Source organism: Anolis sagrei, chromosome 10 (assembly GCF_037176765.1).
Source record: "Anolis sagrei isolate rAnoSag1 chromosome 10, rAnoSag1.mat, whole genome shotgun sequence".
Taxonomy (NCBI): Eukaryota; Metazoa; Chordata; class Lepidosauria; order Squamata; family Dactyloidae; genus Anolis; species Anolis sagrei.
The window spans coordinates 15,513,735-15,536,232 of NC_090030.1; the positions used below are offsets into that span (position 1 = coordinate 15,513,735).

General features: G+C 40.1%; 1 protein-coding gene across 2 annotated transcripts; it reads right to left on the minus strand.

The window, feature by feature from the left end:
- Window positions 1-218: 218 nt before the first annotated feature.
- On the minus strand, window positions 219-22,485 carry LOC132762967 (ras-related protein Rab-6B-like). Of its 2 annotated transcripts, none has more exons than XM_067471557.1 (8): window positions 22,313-22,485; window positions 16,941-16,999; window positions 15,497-15,550; window positions 9,293-9,398; window positions 8,981-9,092; window positions 7,464-7,557; window positions 6,726-6,792; window positions 219-4,288 (listed from the first exon to the last, which is right to left on the minus strand). In XM_067471557.1, exons 1-8 carry the CDS (start codon window positions 22,398-22,400, stop codon window positions 4,224-4,226), a joined length of 645 nt encoding a protein of 214 aa, XP_067327658.1. In that variant the 5' UTR covers window positions 22,401-22,485; the 3' UTR covers window positions 219-4,223. The 2 variants fall into 2 exon arrangements, with proteins under 2 accessions (XP_067327658.1, XP_067327659.1); XM_067471558.1 differs by lacking the exon at window positions 9,293-9,398 and adding an exon at window positions 13,843-13,948.
- Between the last annotated feature and the right edge of the window lie 13 nt (window positions 22,486-22,498).

Consider the following 22,498-nt stretch of genomic DNA (forward strand, 5'->3'; position numbering starts at 1 on the left):
TGGTAAAACCATGTCCCTTATTTTACTACATAAAATGGCAGAAATCAACGTGTGGAAGGTGCAATCTGTATTCATCTGTATTCATCAAAGAGATGAAGCTTCCTGGTACACAGTTTGAATTTACTTACTGCATAATGTCCATGCTCTTTCTGTCTTCTCGAGATAAAGGTACAAGCTGGAGCAGCAAGCCCTTAGCAATGACCACAATGACTCCCCACCGTGGTGAAATTAACTTTATTTAGTGTGATACACAGCTGTAATCTCGACAGTCAATATTCAATATATTAAGAGTCACCTACGTGGCTAACGGCTAGGAGACAGCAGAGCCAACAACGCACACTCAAATATAGTACACATCCACAGAGAAGGCAGTGGAAACGGGACGGTGCCCTTCACTAGGTTTCCCCTGCTGCCTGCCCCACGCCCCACCCCTCCCCATAAACATTTATGTATATTTCCTTTAAAATCCCTATTCTCTGGAAAGGCAAGTTTCCAGCATGTGTTGAGAGGATGCCACCACGACAGCAGTGGCAGGTCTGGGCTGCCAGTGCAAAAGGGAGAGCGGCACCAGTTCAACTGGAGAGAGGAAGAAAGAGAGAAACAGACACAGACAGGACACCAGCAATTCCCACACAACAGGGGCCATATTTATATACACAGGGTGAGTCCAGGCCCTTAGGCCTAGTTGTTCTGCTGGAATGATGAGAGAGAAAGAAGAGAAAGAAAAGGTTCATTCCTAATGTTTAGGGTATCTGCACTCAGAATAGAGGAATGCCACAGGAGTCACAGATGTGGCAGATCCTACCAGAATAAGAACTGGGAATTTTGTACCCATACCTATCCAAAGATTTTAAGAGGATTGTGAATGACAAAAAAACAAAACACCCCCTCCCCCCCAAAAAAATCCCCCACACATATTAATGCTTTAAAAAGGAAGAACTGGAATTTTAAAGTAAGGTTGATCGTGGGCTCCGAGGCTCAAGGGATAGATAGGGATCTCGAAATCCAACAGACAAGCGGAGAAGGATGGCATCAGCACACAGAATACCACAATGCTGATACCCGCAATGCTTTCTGGTCACAAAAGGAGAAGATAAATGGCTGGAATGGGGTGATTGCCTAATGCAGATGTTACCTTTGTGCACCACATCTGTGAGGAAGCCAGGCTTAAATGCTCATCTTACTAGTGCGGCTTCAGCACAAGAGCCACCTATTTGCCACAGCACTTCCTTTGGTTCAAAAAGGAGAAGCGGGGCCTTCTTATTTGAGCAGTAGTCATATTTGGGGGTGGAAATAATATTAAAAGATCCAGAAGACTTGCAGTATTGTTTTTCTCCTATTTAGAAGAATCTATGTTGCACTTTGCTGATACTTTGTGTTTGCTATAATACTTTCAACAAAAATAGGCAAAACGTGACAAGCAAAGCTTCTTTTGTTACACCTCGATAAAGTGGCCATGCAATTAAGGGAATAACAGTCTATCACAGTGGTTCTCATTCTGTGGGTCCCCAAATGTTTTGGCCTTCAACTCCCAGAAATCCCAACAGCTGGTAAACTGAGCTGTTTTGTGTTTTCCTGGCTGTATGTCCATGTTCCAGAAGCATTCTCTCCTGATGTTTCTGAGGATGCCAGCCATAGATGCAGGTGAAACGTCAGGAGAGAATGCTTCTGGAACATGGCCATACAGCCTGGAAAACACACAACAACCCAGTGATTCCTGCCATGAAAGCCTTTGACAATACAGCCGATAAACTGGCTGGGATTTCTGGGAGTTGTAGGCCAAAACATCAGATTGAGAACCACTGGTCTATCAGAAAGAAAGTGAGCAGTCCTGCAAGGCAGATATAGAAAAGGAAGGAAACAGGCTAACCACTAAACACAGTATGGAGAGGATAACATGCACTTTAGAATCTGAAAATGAAGGCCCTGCTAAGCTATCCAAGACATAGATATCTCCTCTTCTTTTGCTACAAACACACAAAGAAACCTTCTGATGTGGAAAGAGCGAGCTTTTCCAACATTGATGGGGCAGAGCTTCCTTTAGTGCATTCCTTCGGACCTTCTGAAAGAAATACTTCTCTGGTCAAATCATTTTTGTCCTAAAACAAGGCCAAGCCTGGCTGAAGCCTGGCAGAACAGACTGATGTGAGAAGTCACAATTAGTTCATGTAGTAACAGGGAGGACATATCCTTCATTCCAAACCAGAGTGAAACCAGATATAGAAAATGCCTTGCTCTTATTTTCCTTCATAATAATGAATGAATGCCTAAAATGTGCCTGCCGCAGTGTGCCCCAGTCTACAGTCCTCTAAATGGGCTCACTGTGGGAATACGGATGTTGGGTCCAGACTTTAGATTGTAGCCAGCAGAGAAGGTTGGACTATTCTCTCCCAGCAGAGAAATCTCATCCCATGGCTATACAAATGTGGATGGAAGGTTCCCCAGGATTAGTTTCAGACGTTTAGGAATCAGTACGAACCTACAGGCTATATTTTTGGGCTTTTAAAACAGGTGAAAATCTCAAACCAAACAGAGTGGGTTGTAGTAGGATTTTTCGGGCTATATGGCCATGTTCTAGAGGCATTCTCTCCTGATGTTTCACCTGCATCTATGGCAAGCATCCTCACTACCTCTGAGGATGCTTGCCATAGATGCAGGCGAAACGTCAGGAGAGAATGCCTCTAGAACATGGCCATATAGCCCGAAAAAACCTACAACAACCCAGTGATTCCTGCCATGAAAGCCTTCGACAATACATCAAACAGAGTGGGTTATTTAACTAACAAATACCACTCCTCACCATGACAAATGTCACCTATTTGTCTCCCAGGACAATTTGTACCTTGAGAAGGTTTGCAACCATATGGTGGGGGAGGTATTTCAGAACACATTCTTTGCAAAATCTAATTTTTGTCCTCTAAAGACTTTCAGTAAACAAATCACTCTTTTGCAGAGCAAGCAGATGTCAGACACAGCTTGAAGTATCAAAGTAAGTTGCGGAGGAGGGAGGAGGAGAATTATACCAGAACACAAAACCCTATATATCTATTTAACTATATATCACTTCATATACAGTGGCTGGACCCGTTCAAGGGGAATAACGATGTCATCCACTTTCAACTCTGAAGGCCAGGTGAGCCCAATAGAATGAAAAAATATAATTCAAATGAGAGTCCTGCCTATAGTTAGACATGGACTCACCCAACAGTGGTAGGAATGTGCTTGTTCATAGCCATCGGGGGAAAAAAATACAACAATGGAGCTATGAAGCATGAAAAAAGCACTTTGCATATTTAAAATGAGACACAAGTGATAAATTATACAAAAATAGCAGCTCCTGGCATTTTACACGTCCCTGTTTCAATTCAGCTAGAAACGGTGAGGTTCACAGCTCCTTCAGAAAGAGACCTTGCTGAATGCATTGGGGGAGGAGGAAAAATAGAGTATAGAGGTATAAGAAAGGAGTTGAGAATACCTAATCTCCTAATACTGAGACTCCCTTTTTTGTCACTATGCAGGAACCAGGTTTCCAACATAAGGTCTCTGATCAGTCCAGTTTTACCTGCTGCCCTCATTTGTGTTGACTGAGCACCAAAATCCTCCAGAAAAAGGGCAGCTTATCTGTCACTAAAGGTAACTAAGCCAATCTAGAGAGACAAGGGGGGGGGGGGGGAGTTGAAAGTAGAAACAATGACAATTTTGTTGCCCTTCCCCTCTATTTTCCGGGAAGGAGGATAGTTGGGAGAGTGAGCGGCCGGTGGCTGTGTGCCCTTTGCAGGAAGCCAGCGCTGGACTTTGCAAGGCTGCAGGAAGAGCCATGGCCAAATCCAACCAAAGGAACAATCTCTGGAAACAGGGGTGAATCCAAAGCAAGAGTAAAGAAGCAAGGGATGCCCCAGCTCCACTAGCTCCTTGGCTGTACCCTCCCCTTTCCCCCTCATAGGACAACACAGCGAGGTGAACACGCGCACAATAGGAAACCTAGTAAAAAAAGAGTGCCACCGCACCCAAGTGCAACAACCAACAAGGGACAGGACACATTGGAGGATTCACACCATGCAGTAGGGAGGGAGCAGCCAAGGCTGTCCGCAGTACAGGGAGGGGGGCTCAAATGCATATCAGACCCCAGGAAAGTTACACTTCTCTCGTCAATGAAAAGGGATGCTCTTCGGTGAGATCGGACTGGCCAATCGGGAAGGAGTCGCTGCACAACGGGATCCCTTTTAGCAGGAGCAGCCGCTCTCTGATACCGGCTGCTCAGGAGGTTTCTCTAGTTTGATGTCAATCACTGCAGATGGCAAGTTAAGAAGAAACAGGTTTAAACTCATAAAAGACAGAAAAGGGTCTCAGGTTTTCCATTGTGCCTTTGGAGATTGACCATTTATCCCACTTCTGTTGGCCCCATCTATAGTGTTGCCCCTATGATGCACTTTCCCCCGCCCTAAACTGAAAGCCTTACCCCAAAGCTCCCCTCACTTACACATTTCTCTACTCCTACTTCACCCAGGGTTTTATCATTTCATCTCATCCATTTGGCCTGCCCATCCTGTTCGATTTTATATTGTGTTAATTTGCTTTACAGTTTTGTGTTGCTACTGTAATTTATTTTCTGGTGTAAGTTTTCTTTTCTTTTGCATTCTGTATGTTATTGCATTGTATTGTATATTTTTTGGGCTTGGCCTCATGTTAGCTGCCCTGATTGGGGAGATGGTGGCGGGGTATAAATAAAGACTATTATTATTATTTGAAACACAACAAGCAGACACTCTGCTGGCTGTCATATTGGATCAAGTGTCTAGGACTGTGTGATGTATCTGCAAATAATGCGTGCAGATCCCAGTAAGGTGGCCTTCTGCAGCTGGCAGATGGTAATTTTGTCAGCGCCGATTGTGTTTAAGTGCAGGCCAAGGTCTTTAGGCACTGCACCCAGTGTGCCGATCACCACTGGGACAACTTTTACTGGTTTGTGCCAGAGTCTTTGCAGTTCGATTTTTAAATCCTCATATTGTGTCAGCTTTTCCAGTTGTTTCTCTGCAATCCTGCTGTCGCCTGGGATTGAGACATCTACGATCCATACTTTGTTTTTTGTTTTAAGAGGTCAGGAGTATTATGCTCCAGAACTATTATTATTATTATTATTATTATTATTATTGCAAAACAGATCATTCATCTCATCCCTGCTATTCAGAAAACAATCTTCTTTCTGGCTACAATTACATGTTCAATTTAAAAGAAGAGAGAATGGAGATAAAAACACATGAAAGATATTGAGTACAGTATACCATTGGACTGTAAGAAATATTTAAAAACTAACTAGGTATTTTTAATTACAAAAATGTGAGTCAAGCACTGAAAGGGTTAAATGGACCTAATGACTTAGCAAATACTGCAGTTTAATATAAGCAGGTGTGCCTGTACGCCTCAGTGTTAGCTGCCCACAGTATGAAAAGGCTTCAGCCCCGGTCTGAGAAAGGTCTCAGTGTGAGGTAAACCTCAGTGTTAGTAGGTCTCAGTGTGAGGTAGGCCTCACAGGTAGTAGGCCAGTACTCAAAATTTCATTTGCCCACATCCAAAAAAATATGTACTCTGAACAAGTCTTAACAAGAAAACTGTGTAATAGGTTTACTTTGAGGTGAAGTCATACAATAACAAAAAACCTGGCCTTTGAGGCATTTTGGCTCCTGATATTCAAGAAATGGCTGATAGCAACACCTTGAAAAATAAAAGAACCGGTATCTGCAATTTCATTTATCCACTTTCAACAACACACCCTCTCTAAGCATTTTCCAGGTCTTCTACTGCAACTCTTTAGTACTGTTGGTCCAGGTCCATCATTTCAATAGGGTTCACAATTATCCGAGAATGTAACCCCCTTGGATATAGGAATCATACAGCATATGATCAGTGCTAAAGAGTTTTGTGTATGTGTTTTATTCTGTTTATTTTATATATTTTGTTGTGATGTATTTCTTTGTTGCTTTATGTCTAATCATGCTGTATAATTTTTGGGCTTGGCCTCATGTTAGCCGCCCCTAGTCCCCTTTGGGGAGATGGTGGTGGGTTATAAATAAATTTTATCTGTCTGTCTGTCTGTCTGACTGTCTCTATCTATCTATCTATTTGTGGCATTTATATGCCGCCCTTCTCACCCCGAAGGGGACTCAGAAGCGGCTTACAATATATATTTTCATACAATATATTATATTATTAGCATATTACAATATCAGTATTATATATTACTATATTGCACTATACCATTATATTGTAATATTATTAGTAATATTACATGTAATGTAAATATATAATTATAATTATAATGTATTATTATTATTACTAATATTATATTGTATTACATTATAATATTATAAATATTATATGTATACAATATACTATATTATATTATTAGTAAAGACAAGATGGAAATGTCTTCTACTCCCCTCTGTCTTCGCTCTAGCCAGAGCAGCCGTTGGTACCACAGGGGGAGGGGAGATTATTATTATTAAAAAAGATGATGATGATTATTAATATCCTGCTCCACACACACATCCATGTGGCATTAATAACAGAAATAAGCAATGTAAGTGAAGATTCCCTCATCAGAGTCACCAAAGTTACATTCTACCCAAACTTTACACAACAGAACTGCACAGGAAAGGGGAAAGGGCATGCACAGAAATATTGTTTCGTGGAGGGAAGGAAGCTGCTGAGACTCGGCACAAGGATACTGTCATCTTTGCTTTTTTCAGGAGTGCTGTCCATCCCAGGTAAAGCGGCAGCCACACGGCGGAAAAGCTGACAGGGAACATAACAGGTTCTGGTTAGTGTTTTGCAACAATTGTGAATTGCACATAGTAAACAGATAAGGCAGCAGTGAATCAAGAATTCTGAACACAGAAACTCTCATTACAAGTGGAAGAGAAAATCCTCTACTACAAAATGCCAGCTCAGTTATGGCACAACTTGATGATGATGTTTATTTAAATATTTATTTATTTACTTTACTTATATACCGCTGTTCTCAGCCCAAAGGCAACTCACGGCAGTTCACAAACAAATAGGAACAGCAAAAATTCAATACTACAGTGTAAAAAACAGTTAACAACCTAACACATTACACAATTAATAAACAATTACTACAATAACCATTCACTAAATATCACTTTTTCTCTCCATAAGGAGACTCAAAGCGGGAAACATTAAAAGAGTTACAATACAATTTAAAACATACAAATATTAAAACAGTATTAAACATCATTAATGTTAAAAAACAATTCATATTAAATCCATAAAAACATTTTTAAACCATAGTGGCCCCAGACACAATAGTAAAAACCTCTTCTTTAAAAGCCTGACTAAATAAAAAGTCAATAGATATGAATTACAATAAATTAAGCTACAAAATCCTACTGTAAGGATCTTGAGTAAAAATTAAAGTTATCTCTCTGAAAAAAGCCCCAAATTACCTGTTTCACATTATAGCCAGTCTTTGCACTGGTCTCGATGAACATCACGCTCAGTTCTTTAGCTCGCTGCTCGCCTTCTTCTGTAGTTATTTGTCTGGAGAGAATAGTTCAAATAGGACGGTGAGAAAGAAAAGGCATTGGCCACTTGAGATAAAAGCCCTGTTAATTATGCATTAATGTGACAAAAAGACCAGAAGTCTCCTGGAACTGAAACTGAGGCAATGCACAGACCACACCAGGAAGCGGCAGGAAAATTAGAAATCCTAAAGCAATAGTTCAAACTATTGATTTGCCCACCACTCTTTCTTAAGATAATCAGATCTTTCTCCCTTTGTCCTTAGCTTACTTCAATTGCTTGAAACTGAACTCAAAGTGGAGAAGTAGTTTGTACTCCATACAGGGTTGGGGGCGATCTCTTCCCATTCTTTATCAAGGTTAACAAAGAAATGTTCCAGCATACAAACTGTTCGGGAAAACTACCCAAAATTATAGCAGAGCATCCAAAAACAAACAGGATATTAAAAGTTTGAGCATCAGCTCACAGCAAGCAAAGTGCTGTGTGATGTGGCTATAAAGAATAAAGAACATAAGCACGCAAAGATGCAGAGTCCAATCTTTAAAAATCACCAAAAGTTTATTTACAATAATAAGAAATAACTGCATTTCTTAATAATAAAGAACTGGATCTGATCTATTCTAACACCCATCTCTTTTAAGGTTTCAAAGAGAGGGAAAAAACACCAATCACTACATCTCTCTGACACAAACACAGAGAGAGATCTCAAAGCAAGAGGGATGTAAGAGGGACAGAGGTTTAGCACAGCTGGTAAATCATCAGCAATTATAAGATCTATCAATCAAAAGGTTGGAAGTTCGAAGCCGTGGGTTGACATGAGCTGCCAACTGTCAGCCTAGCTCATTATTTACCTAAGCAATTGGAAAACAGCTTTAGCTGTGATTAGAGAAATTAGGTACCACTAAAAGTGGGGGAGGTGTTTTACGACGCCATAAAGAAAAAAGATAAGAAAATGCTGGGCGACCAAAAGGAAGGAGGAAGTCCTGATGGCTCTTCGTCATAGAGGATAGAGCAACAGCACCCCCTGGATTCAAGCCCAACCTTCCATGGCACCAAAAACAGCTGAAACAAACCACCTCCTTCTGTTCTGTCTGTCTGTGTATTATCTGTACAAAGCAGCATTGAATGTTTGCCATGTATGTGTACTGTGATCCGCCCAGAGTCCCCTTCTGGGTGAGAAGGGCGGAATATAAATAAATTATTATTATTAAGAAACAAAAGTCAGATTTTAAAAAGGCTTGCAGTAGAAAAATATCCATTCTACACAACCAATCAGAATGAGAGCAGAAAGAGAGAAGAGAGAAGAAAAAGGAGACATAGTAGAAGGGAAACCCTCAGACTATTCTAATGCTAACTAACTTTCTCCTTGTTGAGGGCTTGAGACTTGGGCAGTGTGGAGTTGAATCTAGACTTGGTCTAATTTCCAAGCTCCTTGAATTACCTCTTGTCTGCAAGGTCGGTTTTATTCCCCACCAGCATGATGATGACATCACTTCCTCTTTCTGTTCGAACATCGTCGATCCACTTGGAGGTTTGTTGGAAGGAATTTAGATCTGTTAAGAAAAAGGCAGCTTCGTTCATAACAGTTAAAACTCAAGAGAACAATAAGTTTCACAAATGCCACTTTGCAAAAGCACGGTATGTTTATATTCGATTTGCGCAACACAAAACAAGCCCAACAGTCTCTCTTTATAAGGATTACTCAGGGTCTCTGTCCCTCAACGTCTCACAATGAATCAAATCTCTCACTCACTTGTAATGTCATAGACTACCACTGCAATAGTTGAGTCGCGGATGTAGCTGGGAATGAGGCTACGGAACCGTTCCTGGCCCGCTGTGTCCCATAGCTGGAGTCGGACCTGCTGGTACCAGTCCAGAGAGGAAGCAGAAAGACAAAAGACAGAAGAGGAAGAAACTGTCCTTTAGAGAAAAGGCAATGCATTAGGAAGGATCTTTATAGAAGTGCAAAGATTTGCCTCGCACTACGAGCCTCTCAACGCATAGATAGTTCAGCAGAAAATAGTAAGGAAAAAAGAAAAACTTGGTGGGACTTTGCGACCATAAATCTAACTGTTCCGTTACATGTCTACACTTCACCAAAGGAGGGTACTAATGAGGATAAGTGGCCATGCCAATGGTACATACTGAGATCATGAATTTAGGAGCAGTCTCTGTCCATTAGAAGACAACAGGGGAGACTCGGTGGTGGCCCCTTGGCTGTGGAACGTGCTCCCTATAGATATTAGATCGGCCACCTCCCTTTTAACATTCCGGAAAAAAGTCAAGACGTGGCTATTTGAACAAGCGTTTCCAAATGCAGAGTAACTGACATAGGAAACTGGAACGACGACAATGAGACCGGACAACATTTTTAACAAGGAGACACTATAAATTTATATTTTATTGATATGTTTAATTTTTATTATATGTTATGTTTTTAATTGTATTTATGATATTGTAAACATTGAATTTTACCCTGTTAACTGCCTTGAGTCGCCTACGGGCTAAAAAAGGTGGTATACAAATACAGCAAATAAATAAATATACTTCCTTGATAAGGTCAATAGCCCAGTGCCTCTCCCTAAACCCTCTTTTCAACTCAAGGAAGTGACACTGTCAAAAGGGGAACCTTTGCTTACCCCTGATATGTGCACTTATGACAGCGGAAAAATATGAAATAATCTCTAAAAACCTATACTCAATCTTAATCACAGGGAAATTAGGATAAAAGTGTATCACAATTTATTTTATACTAGCTTGGGTACCCGATGTTGACCAGGTTATTTGAAAAAGTCAACTGAGTTGAAAAGAGTAAGAAAGGGTTAAGGGAGAGGCAGTGGGCTGATCATGCAGATTCCACACCAATGGACAGAGTAAGAAACAATGGGATGTCTCTATGGTGGAGGAAACATGTAAAATCTAGGATGAAATTGCCCCCGAATGAAAGCATTCCTTGGGTGGGCAGTACGGTGTTTGGGGAGGACATTGGCAGGGGTTGGGCTACATGTTCATGGCACTCTCTAAAACCTGAAAGCTATTTATGGAAAGCTATTTATGGAAGTGGAACCTGTCTATGGAAGTGGGCACCCTAGCCCCACACACACACATACATATTTTCATTTTTTTTAGGTATATAGATTATTCAGACATGACCTTGATATGGGGATATAACTACTAAATTTCCCCACCCAACTTGACCAGTTACAGACTCCAAAAGTAACTTTTCAAGAGGCACAGGACCAGAAACCAGAATAAGATACTGAGTCCATGGATTTTATTTTTATATGAATAAACATCTTGATAATTGTTCATACATGTCTATCATGGGGTGGAAGAGAATGGCAAAGGAGGACACTAACAGGGAAGAAAGATTCAGTCAGCTGGAACAATTAAGGACATAAATGGCAAGAAAAAGAAAGAAGTAGGTGAACTACTGATGAAGGACAAACAAGGTCAGGGGCTGAGGGAGTGACTGTCCACCTGCCTCTGTGACTGCAAGTGTCCTTTTTCCTCTATCAACATTTTAGTGTACCTGGACAGGGAAGTGTGGCAAAGTCTGCAACTAGCCAGGCCACTGAGTCATTTGGCTAAGGAGGTCACTCCATTAAACTCCGCTGAGGATGTCTGTACTGGAACTGGTTTTGACGGCACAATCAATGCCCAAGGAAAATGGAAATATTGCAAGCCAACCACAGCACCCCACAACTCATGATCTGACACCCTTGTCTGAAAAGCCCTAAACACAGAATTATGGTATTTTCCACTAGTTGTTATAGGATCATAGAGTTTGAAGAGATCACATGGACCATCTAGTCCATCCACCTTCCTTCTTGCAGGAAAAGCACAATCAAAGTGTTCCTGATAGATGGCCACCCAGCCCATTTAAACCTTCAAAGAAGGGGCTTCTTTGTTAAAAATTATTCTGGATTTCTGACTCTTTGGTTTCAAATTTTAAATCCAAGTTACGAGGTAAAAATCTGAGAGCCCTTTTACATTATCACTTTCTTTTCAGCAAAAATAAACTGACAAGACTCCCCTTTGGAATGATTAAAAAAATCTGATACAGTGCAGGGAAGGGTCATTTTACTCAAACACATGAAAATGTGTCTCAGCCTGTGGTTCATGGCTACAAGGGCAAATTGTGCTCTTGAAGGTGTGCTGAATCTCAAGCTCTTCAGTCAGAGAATGTTGGCATATATTATACAGCAGTGGTTCTCAACCTGTGGGTCCCCAGGTGTTTTGGCCAACAACTTCCAGAAATCTCAGCCAGTTTACCAGCTGCTAGGATTTCTTGGAGTTGAAGGCCAAAACATCTGGAGGCCCACAGGTTGAGAACCACTGCTATATAGTAACCTTTCTCTCTCAAACCTATTCAGTGCATACCCGCTTTACATGTACAGTAGTCCTGCTTATCCAACCTTCGCTCATCCAACGTTCTGTATTATCCAATGAAGTCTGCCTCCCTCCCAGATCCACAGCTGTTTCAATACATTGCGATGTTTTGTGCTAAATTCCTAAACACAGTAATTACTACATTATGTTACCATGTATTGAACTGCTTTTTCTGTCAGTTTGTTGTAAAACATAATGTTTTGGTGCTTAATTTGTAAAATTATAACGTAATTTGATGTTTAATAGGCTTTTCCTTAATCTCTCGTTATTATCCAACATTTTCACTTATCCAACATTCTGTCGGCTCGTTTATGTTCGATAAGAGGCTCTATCTACTGTATTACTTTTTTATCCACCTGAGGCAAGCTCAGAGTTTCAAATACAAAGAATTTACAAATTATTTCCAACCAAATTTTTGTTTATTCTCCCCCGCTCCCGACAGCCAACTGTGTTTTGTTATAAACAATTCTGTTTTTCACAAAGTGGACACACACATATGTTAAATAAAATCAAAACATAAAACCAAGCAGAGAATGTACAGAAAATAATTCAGAAACTTCTGCTTGATTATCAGTGGCTGAGGATTAAGAAGCGACACATTTCTCCAGCCTTTAAGGAGGAACAAACAAAAGAGTCACCCAAAAGTGAATTGATCCTATACTACCCAGATCAACAACATCACTACACAATTGTGAACACATAACTAAGATCTCGTAGATGCAAAATATGCTTAGATGCATTTAAAATGGGCTTTAAAACTCATGAAGCAATAATCAATACTTGTCAGCCATAGCTGTTAAATGGAAATTATGTTTAAAACAACTTTCTCTCTACATTTGGGATTTCTAGAGCTAAACAATTGTTTTCTATCACATGTTGTACTCTGTGATCTCTGAATGTGACCAAGCAGTTTTTCGGATCTACGAAGTTATTTTGGAAGCACCAAGGGCATAATAAAAGGCTAAGGAATTTGTCCTGGTCTTTTCTCATTTGTGTTGACTAATATCAATAATGTATCATGTTCATTGGAAAAGATGCACTGTCATGGCAAAAGTGCTATTAGAAACAAAACAAACTCCTGGATAGTAATGATGAATACCTAGTTTCATAGGCTATCTTCCAAATGGATCCTCTTTATATGAAAACTATTTTTAGGAAAGTGGAGCCATAAATTAACACTTAAGCACTGAAATAGTTTTATTGTCTTTTAAAACAAGAATAAATATTAATAGATCACAAGGAGGAATATTTATCTACACTACTTATCAAAATCTGTGAAATTCTCTGTCTACCTGTTTCCTTTGCAAAAAGCAATGAATCTTACAAAGCTATATGTGCAGGGTTACGTTTGGTCTGCTCTACACTATTTAATTGAGTCTAATGCACCACTGAATTTAATGTGCACTTCAATTTTCAAAACCCTGAAACCAAAAGAAAAAAAAGTATTTGCTGGCAAATATCATGTGCAAAAAGTAACAAAAAGCACACTCTTTGTAATTTGGCCAAAATAGGTGTGCATTGCAGTTTAAGAATTCCTTCTTAAAAAACAAAGGTGTTAGAACACCAAAGCTTCCAGTGACGTCTTGAGCTTTCTCTGCCAAAGAATGCTGGTGGCTTACCAAACTACAAATCTCAGGAACACATAGCATTGAGCAGTGGCAATTAAATTAGAGATGACATCCTTCAAATAGGAGCTCCATGTGCTTCTGAAGCAGCTTCTCCTTTTGCTTTGGCTCTGCACCGAGATTATGATATGACACAAATGTAATGAGCACCCTAATTTTAGTGAGGGAATTTAGTCGACAAACAAGAGCATTAGAATTGAGTAAACAGGCTATTTCCTATGGTGGACAGGAATGGGAGTTCTTCCTTTGGAGCTCGGCCTGAGAAGAGCCTATGCCTATTACCTACTTGTCAGGTCAAAGACAATCACAGCCGCAGCAGAGTCCCGGATGTAGCTGGGAATGAGGCTGCGGAACCTCTCCTGGCCGGCTGTGTCCCAAAGCTGAAGCCTGATCTAGGAAAACAGAAAACGTGGGGGAAATGGCGGAAGGGGGGGGGGGGGGGAGGAGCAGGAACATGGAAAAGAAAACAACAAACTCATGTGAAATTATAAAAAAGAATGCAAAACTTTGAGGCAAACCAACACAAGTAACAGATGGAAGGGGGAAGTTAAAATGAACCAAAAATACAGTGCAAAATAAAATGGAAGAGCTTGCTAAAGTATCCACTCCTCTTCTAAATTAATTCATTGATCCTGAATCAGTCTTACCCTCTGGATGACAATCATCTAGCTAAAGGTTTCTTCTCTTTAGAGCATCACAACAGGAAACAGTGTACACACTGGGAAATCAGAGACCCAGTCAAGTCCTTATGAAAGCTCTACTAGAAGTTATGGTTAGTTCTTGATTTCCTTATTATTCACATCAGTCAAGATCCGGTCCAAGGTCTCTCTGACACATAAATGCTTTAACTCAATATGAACAGCAAGAGACATCTCAGCAGACATCTCCACATGAACTTCAAGCATGTCTACATCTCAAATGAATTGCACAATAAAGGCAAAGAAGTCTCGCCAAAGCCTCTGTTGCTATTCAGGAGAAAAGCGGTTAAATAACCTTTTAGCTATGTCTGGGCTGATAATAGGGCACAGAGTCTGGCTGCTCAAGACTGCAACTTGAAATAATGAATGACCTTGTGTTCCTGCCTACAGCCATCCCCTTATGTACAAGAAGTACCCCTCTATCTGAGACAAGTCATTTTAATGAACTCAGATTACTCCTAGGTCACCTTAAGTCAGCAAAAAACAAGATAATAACGGGGATACAGCCAGTTCACATGGGGATGCCAGACAACACAATGCTTTGTATCATTTAAGCAGGGCCTGAGTGGCAAGTCTTTGGTGTAGAAAAAGGGGACTAGGCTCAAAGCCTTGTTTGGGCATCATGCTCACTAGGCAAACAGTCTCTCAATTAAAATGAAATAAGGAGGTTTCAGGCCATACTATAAATCTGACACTGTCTTAGAAACAAAGAACATGAAGCACAAGACTGGCATCTCCCCAGGCCCAAGAACTGCAGTCTGAGATCAATATCCCATAAAGGAAAGTAATTCAGTGAGATTAGAGTCAAAACTACTCTCCATATGTGTGTGTTTGTGTGTGTGTGTGTGTGTACACCAATCCAATTTTGCAAAAGTTCTGTTTTATGATGTAAATTCTCAAACATCTCATTCACTCCTGCATTAAAAGAACACAGTTCTAACAGCAGCAGATGAAGGGAAGACATGCTTGAATAACAGAGACCGTGCCTACAAAATGCTCCCATGTTCAGTGGGGAAAGGAATGCTATACTCTGGGTAGTTAAATCTTCCTTTTGGACAGCACAGTGTGCAATAGATTGACCCCCACATCGTAATTGGGCTAGTCCTCCCTTTCACAAATTACAATTGGGATGATGAAGCAATTCAAGAGTGTTCCTGAAATGCAGATGGTTAAATGTAGCATGGTTCTCTGCAGTTGTCAACACATCTTTGCAAATGGTAACATACAGATGACCCCACTCACCGTACGGTCTTCTAAATACATGGTCTTTGAGAGGAAATCAATTCCAATAGTTGCCTGGAAAATGAGGGGGAAAAGTCTGAATAAACCTGAACTATATAATGCATTTAAGAAGCACAATGGTCAAATTTCATTTTCATTCATTCTATATATAGATAGTAGGGCTGGGCGGTTTCGTTTCGTAATTTCGTAATTCGTTAAAAAATCGTCATTTTTTTGGGTTATGAAGCGATTAACGAACCATTCAGGAGCATCTAAAAAACGAAACGAATTTTTCAATTCGTTTCGTAATTGCTTCGTATTCATTTTGAAATCGTTTCGTTATTATTTCCGCATGTCTGGGGCAAGTTTTATAGCTGTTGTTTGTTTAATCAGTGAAAAAAAATATAAATATCACACCAACAGTCAACAACAGAGGGAGAGGGAAGCTTCAGAAGTTCCCCCTGTCCCATATGGAGGTTTTTTAGCGCATTGCGCGGTCGCGCCCGCCATTAACGAATCGATTCGTATTCATTTCGTATTGTTCCGTAATTTTACGAAATTTCGTAAATATCGATATCGAACTTTTTAAAATAAAAATTTCGGAATTCTTTTAAATATCGAAAGGCAAAAAACCCCAAAAAACGAATCGAGTTTAGAAACAAATTTTTCCGTGGTTGCCCAGCCCTAATAGATAGATACACACACACACACACATATATACACACACATACATATATACACATGCTATATAGCAATAGGCGCTCCACCTTTCAGAGGGTTAGGGGCACAAAACCTCTGTAAAAGTAGAAGAATGCAAATTAAAAAAAATTGAACTAAGAACACTTTTCTAGGAATTTCTACATTCTGTAATGCAGCTCTACAATCAGTTTCTGTGGGATGTTGACCAGAGTGGCCTTAAAGAACCCAAAAGGACATATCAATAAAATCTGTAATTAATACAATCTGCAAAACCCATAAACATGGAGTATGACTGTATATATAATAAAATATGAAGCCAGTATAAAATGATGAAACACTATACAAACAAAAAAAAATCAGCTTTTACATAAAATTAGAGGTGCAGTCATACTCCCATACTTCTTTGGTGAGGAACTTCCAAAGATGTGAGGCAAAAACACAAAGGAACTGTTCATGATAATAACTGATTTCACAATTTCTAAAGCTGGATCACAACAACTGGTATTAAGTTTATAATTTAACCAGCAAAATGAGGACTATATGAATGATTATTCTATTTGGTAAACTTTTTTTGTTCTGACTGTGAAAACAGATGCAGATTGAATTTGGGGTCATTTGTTTTATGTATTGATTTTAGTTTTGACACTGCAATGGCTTCCAAGATAGTCAATCACATTTTCTACCCCAGATGAAAAATATGGCTGTATCCAACTGATAACTCAGTGAGTGTTAGCGCTCTAAGAGAATTCACTTTGTTTCCTCTTACCTGGTAAGTGTTGTCAAAACTATCATACATAAATCTGGTGATCAGGGAGGTCTTTCCAACTGTAGAGAAAAGGAAAGGAAAAGAGTTATTCCCAACATTCCTCCAAACACTAGAAATCTCTCATCTGCTTATCCTATTAGATTATATCCTTTTTGGAAATATGGTGAAATTATATAATAGCAGCAAGGGATTGTGGACTTTTTCCTGAAAACTAGGGAGAATATTGTAATTATGGTTCTCCATGAAATAATACATTTATTACTTGTTTTCCCCCAGATACAAAAACAAACATAAACATGGTGTTTTATCACAATGTGAATCAAATACAAGTTCCAGAATGTTAATCCCAGTTTATTTATTTTATTTGTTTACAACATTTCTACCCTGCCCTTCCCAACCCCCGAGGGAGGACTCAGAGTGGCTTACACTGGTAACATTCGATGCCACAAAATGACAATATAACAGCAATATAAAACCATAAATAAACAATAGATTAAAAACAATAAACATTAATTATCACAATCATGTAGCCAGTTGCAGTATAAATAAACTTCATTTTTATTTACAACACAGTTTTGTGACTGTACCAGGAAATGTTAATGAGTCTCATCCAAAACAGGGATGTACCATTAATGGAAATCTTTATTTATGGCATGCTTGTTGTATATATGCAACCATACACTACAATTATTCCAAGGAAGACCTGCACATCAGTCTTAATGCCACACAGAACATGATGCTACAATCCCATTTGTCTCAGAAGACTTTCTGTTTTGCGATTCCTGAAATCACTTTCTTCATCAGCATAAAGCAAAAACCTATGCTTGTTGTGTACGTGCAACTTATGGCAATCACATGAATTTTTCATATGGTTCTCTTTGGCAAGGAACACTCAAGAGGTGGTTCTGCCAGTTCCTTCCTCTGAAAAATAGCAAAAACAATTTGGGGTCCAGACACACCATAATACTGTGTAGCTTTGTGCTTCGAGATAAAGTCCCTTATAATGCTTCAAAGATAATGGATTTTGAGCATTAGCCAACAGTGTGATTTAAAGCACTGAATATAAATTTACACGAACCAATTCCAGCCATGTTGCTTTTAAAATAAAAAAGGTTTAACTTCATTTTATTAGTCACACATTGGGTGATCAGTATTATAAAAGTGAAGGGTCCATTCACATTGACAACTGAGATAATATGAAGGGATGAGCTCATTCACTTAATAAGCTCTGAAAATTGTTAATGTATTAATATAGCAATGGATTAAACCAGTGTTTCTCAACCTTCCTAATGCCACAGCCCCTTCATACAGTTCCTCATGTTGTGGTGACCCCCAACCATAAAATTATTTTAGTTGCTAAAATAACTGTAATTTTGCTACTGTTATGAATCTTCATGTAAATATCTGATATGCAGGATGCATTTTCATTCACTGACCAAATTTGGCATGAATATTCAATATGCCCAAATGTGAACGCTGGTGGAGTTTGGGGGAAATAGACCTTGACATTTGGGAGTTGCTGGGATTTATTGTTCGTCTACCATCAAAGATAATTTTGAACCCCACCAATAATAGAATTGGGCCAAACTTTCCACACAGAACCCCCATGACCAACGGAAAATACTGGAGGGATCTGGGATGAACTGACAGTGATTTAGGGGAGGTGTAGTTTACTCACATCCAGATAACACTGTGAACCCAAACAAGTATACCAAAGGGATTCCTAAGACCATCAGAAATATGTATTTTCTGATGGTCTTTGGTGACTCCTCTGAAACTGCCTCATGGTTGAGAAACACTGGATTAAACCCTTGTGCCAGCAGGACTGCTGACCAAAAGGTCAGCGGTTTGAATCCAGGGAGCGGGGTGAGCTCCCATCTGTCAGCTCCAACTTCCCATGTGGGGACATGAGAGAAGCCTCCCACAGGATGGTAAAACATCCGGGCATTCCCTGGGCAATGTCCTTGCAGATGGCGAATTCTCTCACACTAGAAGCGACTTGCAGTCACTCCTGACATGAAAAAAAAGCCAAAAGCAATGCTCAGGGCAACTGACCTTAAACAACAAATTCATATAATCTTTGACAATAGATTTGTTTGTTGATAAAAAAACAAACAACAAAAGACCAATTAAAACAAACAAGGATTAGGAATAGAGGAATCCTGCTGAGCAGAGCAAACAGAAATTGGTAACAATATGACTTCAGCAAATATCTTGTAAGAGTAAGCAATATTATTGGTTACAAAAGACAGGCAAGACAATTGCAATTCCAGGTAAACGTCTTGTTTTGTTTCCTTCCTCTCCGTTCATGTATCTATAAAGGTAACATGTAAAACAATTATTTCCCCCATTAGTCATTTGTTACTTCTTATGAGGGGATCCACTGGCTTCTTCACTGTGTTTATAAGGATTTGTGAAAACTTATCTCTTGAATTATGTTTTGAGCTCTGCAAAGTATCAACTTTGAGATGCAAAGGAGCTCTTTAGGTTTTCATCATTTGTAACCCATTGCTATACTACTGCATTACATTCAGCACATGGCATAATGAACTCATCAGGAAGGAAGAACAGAAATGGTTGTAAATATATAACAGAAATATGGCATTCAGCATAATGATGGTGCCTCACAAAGCATTTTAAAACAGTTTCATCGGGCAAAAGAGTAGACTGTCTCAGGCTTATATAGTGCACAACCCTCTACTCTGAAAACCTATGAATGCCCCAGAAAGGAAAGGATTACTGACATTGGCTTCTGAATAATAAAACACCACCTTATCCTCTCATAACCCCTGGCTTCTATAGGCTTGGAAGGCCCTGAAATTAATTAGAGAATACAAGAACGTCACTCCTTCCCACGCCTCCCACCCACCCAGATGGCATCACAAAGGGGAGAGAAGTGTGATAAGAGAGCTCTTCTGCAGTGCATCCTGAGGATGTGATGGCTCATGATGCCAAATAATCTTGAAGGGGCCACAAGGCACACTCTTGGTGCTGTGGTTTCTTCCCTGCAACAGTCTGCCTTGCCTATCATACCCCAACATGACATTTTGGCCTACATAACACTTCCTGCAAGTATTGAGTTGATAAAAGCTGCCAAAACAACATGACCACCATGTGGTAGCTCATCCCTTGACCCTTTTGGGTGTGTGTGTATGCATAGGTACATCTGCACATGGCATTTAAAGTGGGGTCAAACTGCTATAATTCTTGTGCTAAGGAAGGCACTGGCTGCCTCCACGTTATTTCTCTATCTACACACATATGTCTGTTAGTGGGTATAAATTAATGTGTAGTTATATGTGTGTGCCAGTGCATACACCATATATGTGTGCATGTACACATATGCATGTGCATGTGTGAATATGTATATATACACAAAAGTGTATCTAGGTTTGAACATTAATGTCAGTGTATTTATGCATGTGTTGGTCTATATATGTGCATGTATGTGTCTATATCTATGTTTGTACATATAGTGTGCATGTATACATGTATACATGTGTATGTCTATAGCTGCATGTACATATATGTTTAGTTTTTATTTGCTTATTTTTAATTATTTGTTTTGTTTCTGTTTTATTTTGAAATTGCACATGGCACTGTATGTTTGCCATTTTTGTTTTTGGAAGCTGCCTTGAGCCCCTTCGGAGAGAGGGGCGGGTTAAAAATAAAATTCTATTATTATTATAAATATATATTCACGTGTGTGCATGTCTATTTCTACAAGTGTGTGCATGGGCATACAGAGTGCATATTCTTAAGGATATGTCTTACCTTGCATATAATAATAATAATAATAATAATAATAATAATAATAATTATTATTATTATTATTATTATTATTATAGATCAGCCCCCTCTCTCCAGAAAAAAACTTAAGACATGGCTTTGGGACCAAGCCTTTGACCAGTAATTGGAGTGGTAAAAAAAGTGACCACAAATTAATGTGATTGACAAACGGAACAGCTCTGGATTATGATTTGGATTGTGTGATTTTAACTGATTATTATTATTATTAAACTTTATTTGTACCCCGCTAGCATCTCCCGAAGGACTTGATGAGACTTACAAAGGCTGAGGCCTCAAACATAACACAACAATACAATAACCTAAGCAAATTAAAAACAGTTAAAGCAATATTAACAACACGCAATAAACAAGACATCAAACCACTATAAAGACTGGGCCAAGCCAGGGTAATGGGTACAAGATTAAAAGTGCTGAAGTGACAGGTGGTATATGGGGACTATAGGGTAAGTGCAGTGTGCAATGTGCAAGAATCTTAGTTCTAATAAGGTGCTTCTGGGACTTGTTATTGGAGATTCCTATTCTGGAAAGGCGCATCAGAACAGCCAAGTTTTTTCTAAAGACTGCCAACATAGTGGCCTGTCTAAGATCTTTTGGGAGGGTGTTCCAGTCGGGGGGCCACCACGGAAAAGGCCCTGTCTCGCGTCCCCACCAAACACGCCTGCGATGCAGGCGGAACCACGAGCAGGGCCTGTTCAGTTGAACGATGTTTATTTATTTATTTACGACATTTATATGCTGCCCTTCTCACCCCGAAGGAGATTCAGAGTGGCTTATACGATTTTTTTTTGTCGTGTCAGGAGCGACTTGAGAAACTGCAAGTCGCTTCTGGTGTGAGAGAATTGGTCGTCTGCAAGGACGTTGCCCAGGGGATGATTTGATGTTTTTATTATATTATAAGCATAATAAAATATCAGTATTATACTTTAGGAGCCCCGGTGGGGCAGTGGGTTAAAGCACTGAGCTGCTGAGCTTGTTGATAGAAAGGTCGCAGGTTCGATTCCGAGGAGCGGCGTGACCTTCCGCTGTCAGCCCTAGCTTCTGCCAACCTAGCAGTTCGAAAACATGCAAATGTGAGTAGATCAATAGGTACCGCTCTGGCGGGAAGGTAAGGGCGCTCCATGCAGTCATGCCGGCCACATGACCTTGGAGGTGTCTACGAACAACGCCGGCTCTTCGGCTTAGAAATGGAGATGAGCATCACACCCCAGAGTCAGACATGACTGGATTTAATGTCAGGGGGCTACCTTTACCTTTACTATATATATATCACTGCTAATAATAATAATGCAATATTATAACTATATATATATATATATATATATATATATATATATATATATATATTGTGGGAATTCCGGCTGTTAGGAATTGTGGGAGTTGGTAGTCCAAAAAACCTGGAGGGCCCAAGTTGGCCCACGCCTGGTATACACACAGACACATATTCAGCGGTTAGGAATTGTGGGAGTTGGAGTCCAAAGCTCCTGGAGGAGGGCCCAGCTGGCCCACGCCTGGGATAGATGCCTTCCCTCCCTTCCCTTCCCTCCCCTTCGGCGGGGCCTCACCGCTCTGCTCGCCCAGGAAGACCAGCTTGAACTTGCGCAGCGGGTTGCCAAACTCTCCTCCTCCTCCTCCTCCTCCGGGCGCGGACATGGCGGAACCGTGAGGGGAAAGGACCCGCAGCCCCGCCGCACCGCTCCAGCCGCCGAGAAGGGAACCAGCCCAGTGCGTCACTTCCGCCGCGCCGCCGA